This window comes from Echinops telfairi, unplaced genomic scaffold, assembly GCF_000313985.2.
Source record: "Echinops telfairi isolate 266 unplaced genomic scaffold, ASM31398v2 ScPeMD7_7469;HRSCAF=8507_1, whole genome shotgun sequence".
NCBI lineage: Eukaryota > Metazoa > Chordata > Mammalia > Afrosoricida > Tenrecidae > Echinops > Echinops telfairi.
The window spans coordinates 8,556,381-8,558,806 of record NW_022111373.1 but is presented as its reverse complement, the minus strand read 5'-3'; the positions used below and the strand labels follow the sequence as shown (position 1 = coordinate 8,558,806).

The following is a 2,426-nucleotide window of genomic DNA, read 5'->3' as shown; positions in this document are numbered from 1 at the left end:
GAGCAGAGGCGGAAGGGGTTCCTGATCGGCAGCCCCAGCTTTCCCTCCGACACAGGGCAGGAGGGCGCCACTGAGCTTAGATGGGAAGCAATCAGCTGGGGATAGGAGACTGGTACCCATTGGGCACCAAGAGAGTGAGTTTCCCACCACTGGTCATGCCCCTGAGGGCAAAGCCCTAGGCTAGGGTGGCCCCACGTGTCCAGCCACCAACAGGGCACACATGGCCGGGGGATGAATTACCAGGAAGTGCCCCTTTGGAAATGGTGTCCGGATCCAGTTTGTACGTGTCCTGAAGCCTCATGAGAGCCTTGGCAGCTCCCGTTTCATCCTCGTCTGTGGGGAAGAACTGCCGCTGCACGGAGAGGTTGCCAATAAAGCCTTCAAACGAGAGGCGGAGAATGAGCGCTTACCCACCGTCCACGGTGGGATGCCCCTGCAGGCCGGCGGGAGGATGAGAGCAGCCCGCTGCCACAGAGTGGATCCTGACCCACAGGGTCCTACACGGCATTTCCGAGGCTGGAAACCTTTGCCGGAGCAGCCAGTCTCCATGTTCTCCCACGGCGCAGCTCGTGGGTTTTGAACCACTGACCTTGAGATTAGCAGCATAGTGTCACCCACTCACGGGATCCTGGCTAGCTGACTCTCCCACCTCATCCCTCAAAGCCTGTGCCCTTCCTACCAGTAAGCCCTCCTGGTGTCTCCAGCTCACCTGGCCCCCATCTACCTGCTGCCTGGGCTGCTTAAGAGGAAGGGGCCCAACACTGGTTCATTCGAGGCTGGGAGCTGTCCCTGGAGGGCACTCCGTCCGACTCAGCAGTGATAGAATGGACAAAGGAAAACAGACAGAGCCACAGGAGCGGACTTGGAGAGGACTTAGCAACCACCCAACAGAAAGTGAGCCACAGACATAATGTTCACTCTTGCTCCCTGGCTGTACGGATAGCCAGTATCCCAGCACCTGGCTCAGAGTGAGGAGTCCCAAGACAGAGGAGGTCAATTCAGGGAGCTCAGCTGTCCACTTCCTACTGACCACGGGCCCTTGACTTCCAGAAAGGGAAGGGCAGTCCTGCAGGTGTTTGGAGCTGCCTTGCCTCACCCCCGATTACCAACTCAGGGTGAGAGGCCCAGAGAAACCCCCCTGGGCCTGGCTCTGCTCTCTCTGAACCCCCACCCCTCAGATCTGCAAGGAGAGTGAGCTCCCTGAGCTTGGTGCTCAAGTCCACAGCCTGGAGCCTGCTTGAGGCCCTGACCACAGAACGACCTCCGAGGCGCCTGTGCGGGGTCTGCAGGCCCTAGCAGTCAAGCAAGGCAGGTGCCTGCTACATCCCCAGTACAGGGAGCCAGGTCCTGCCCCACTGAGAACTCCTGGCTGTTCCCGGCTGGCTTCTTCCCAAAGGCAGCAGCACCCACTGCCACTGGCTCTCAGCACCTCATGCTCAAACGCCCACCCCTAGCCATGCCTGGGACCCAGGAACCATGACCAAGAGGCAAGCCAAGCCTCCCGCACAGCTGCGAGGTCAGAGACTCTGAGAATTTGGAATTCGGTACAAAAAACAAACATGTCCCCAGAAACAGCCACATTTCAGGGGCAAGCACTCTGACAGCCAGAAAAATATCCTCTTGCTCTCTGGCCCCTCTCCTGCCCCCCTCCAGGTAGCTACAAAGAACCAGATGTTGGCCATCGGGGTGGGAGTGTGGAGCAGAAAGCTAGAGGGCAGGAGGTCCCCAGAGAAGGGCTTAGGCTCCCAATGCGCATGCCTCTTAGCATGCCGAATGGCCTGTTCTGAGCCACGCAAGGGCCCAGGCTGGGACGCAGGGGTCTGGGAAAGGCAGCTGTGGCTTCTGGAGTCTGTGAGCTCCAAGGGCACAGTTCCAGGCCCGCTGAGTTCACCAATCCCTCCCTGGAGGCCACCCTGCCCCCAGCCGGGCCACAGAGACAGCCCTGTGTAGTGAACCACCGCTCAGGGAGATGAGGCCGGGGACCAGGAGGTTGGGCCTGGGCCCAGGGTCAGGAGGGGAGAGGAAAGCTCGAAGTCCATAAAAAAGTCCTGCCTCCGTAAGCGTGCCAGGCACAGTTCAAGAGATTTTCAGTGCCCCGCCCCCCCCGCCTGTAAAAACCACACTTCTTGGGGTTCACCCTCAGCACACAAAGGTACCAGCACAAGACTGCTGATCATTAGAACAGCAGTTCTTAACCTGTGGGTCACGACTCCTTTGGGGGTCGAATGACGGTTTTACAGGGGTCACCCGATTCGTAACAGTAGCAAAATTACAGTTAGGAAGTAGCAACGAAAATAATTTTATGGCTGGGAGGTCCCCACAGCATGAGGCACTGTATTAAAGGGTCGTGGCATTAGGAAGGTTGCGAACCAGGACTGATTTAGAAGCAAGCCCACAGCCCAGGACCTGATTTTTCTTTTTCAGTC

General features: G+C 58.3%; 1 protein-coding gene across 4 annotated transcripts in view; it reads right to left on the bottom strand.

Moving 5' to 3' along the window:
* The window catches only part of P4HA2 (prolyl 4-hydroxylase subunit alpha 2), a 34,707-nt gene that overhangs the window by 18,386 nt on the left and 13,895 nt on the right, over positions 1-2,426 (bottom strand). For all 4 annotated transcript variants that reach the window (XM_045285154.1, XM_004696599.4, XM_045285153.1 and 1 more), the window contains exon 6: positions 241-378. In XM_045285154.1, coding sequence (XP_045141089.1) covers positions 241-378 — 138 coding nt within the window. The remainder of the gene's footprint in view (positions 1-240; positions 379-2,426) is intronic.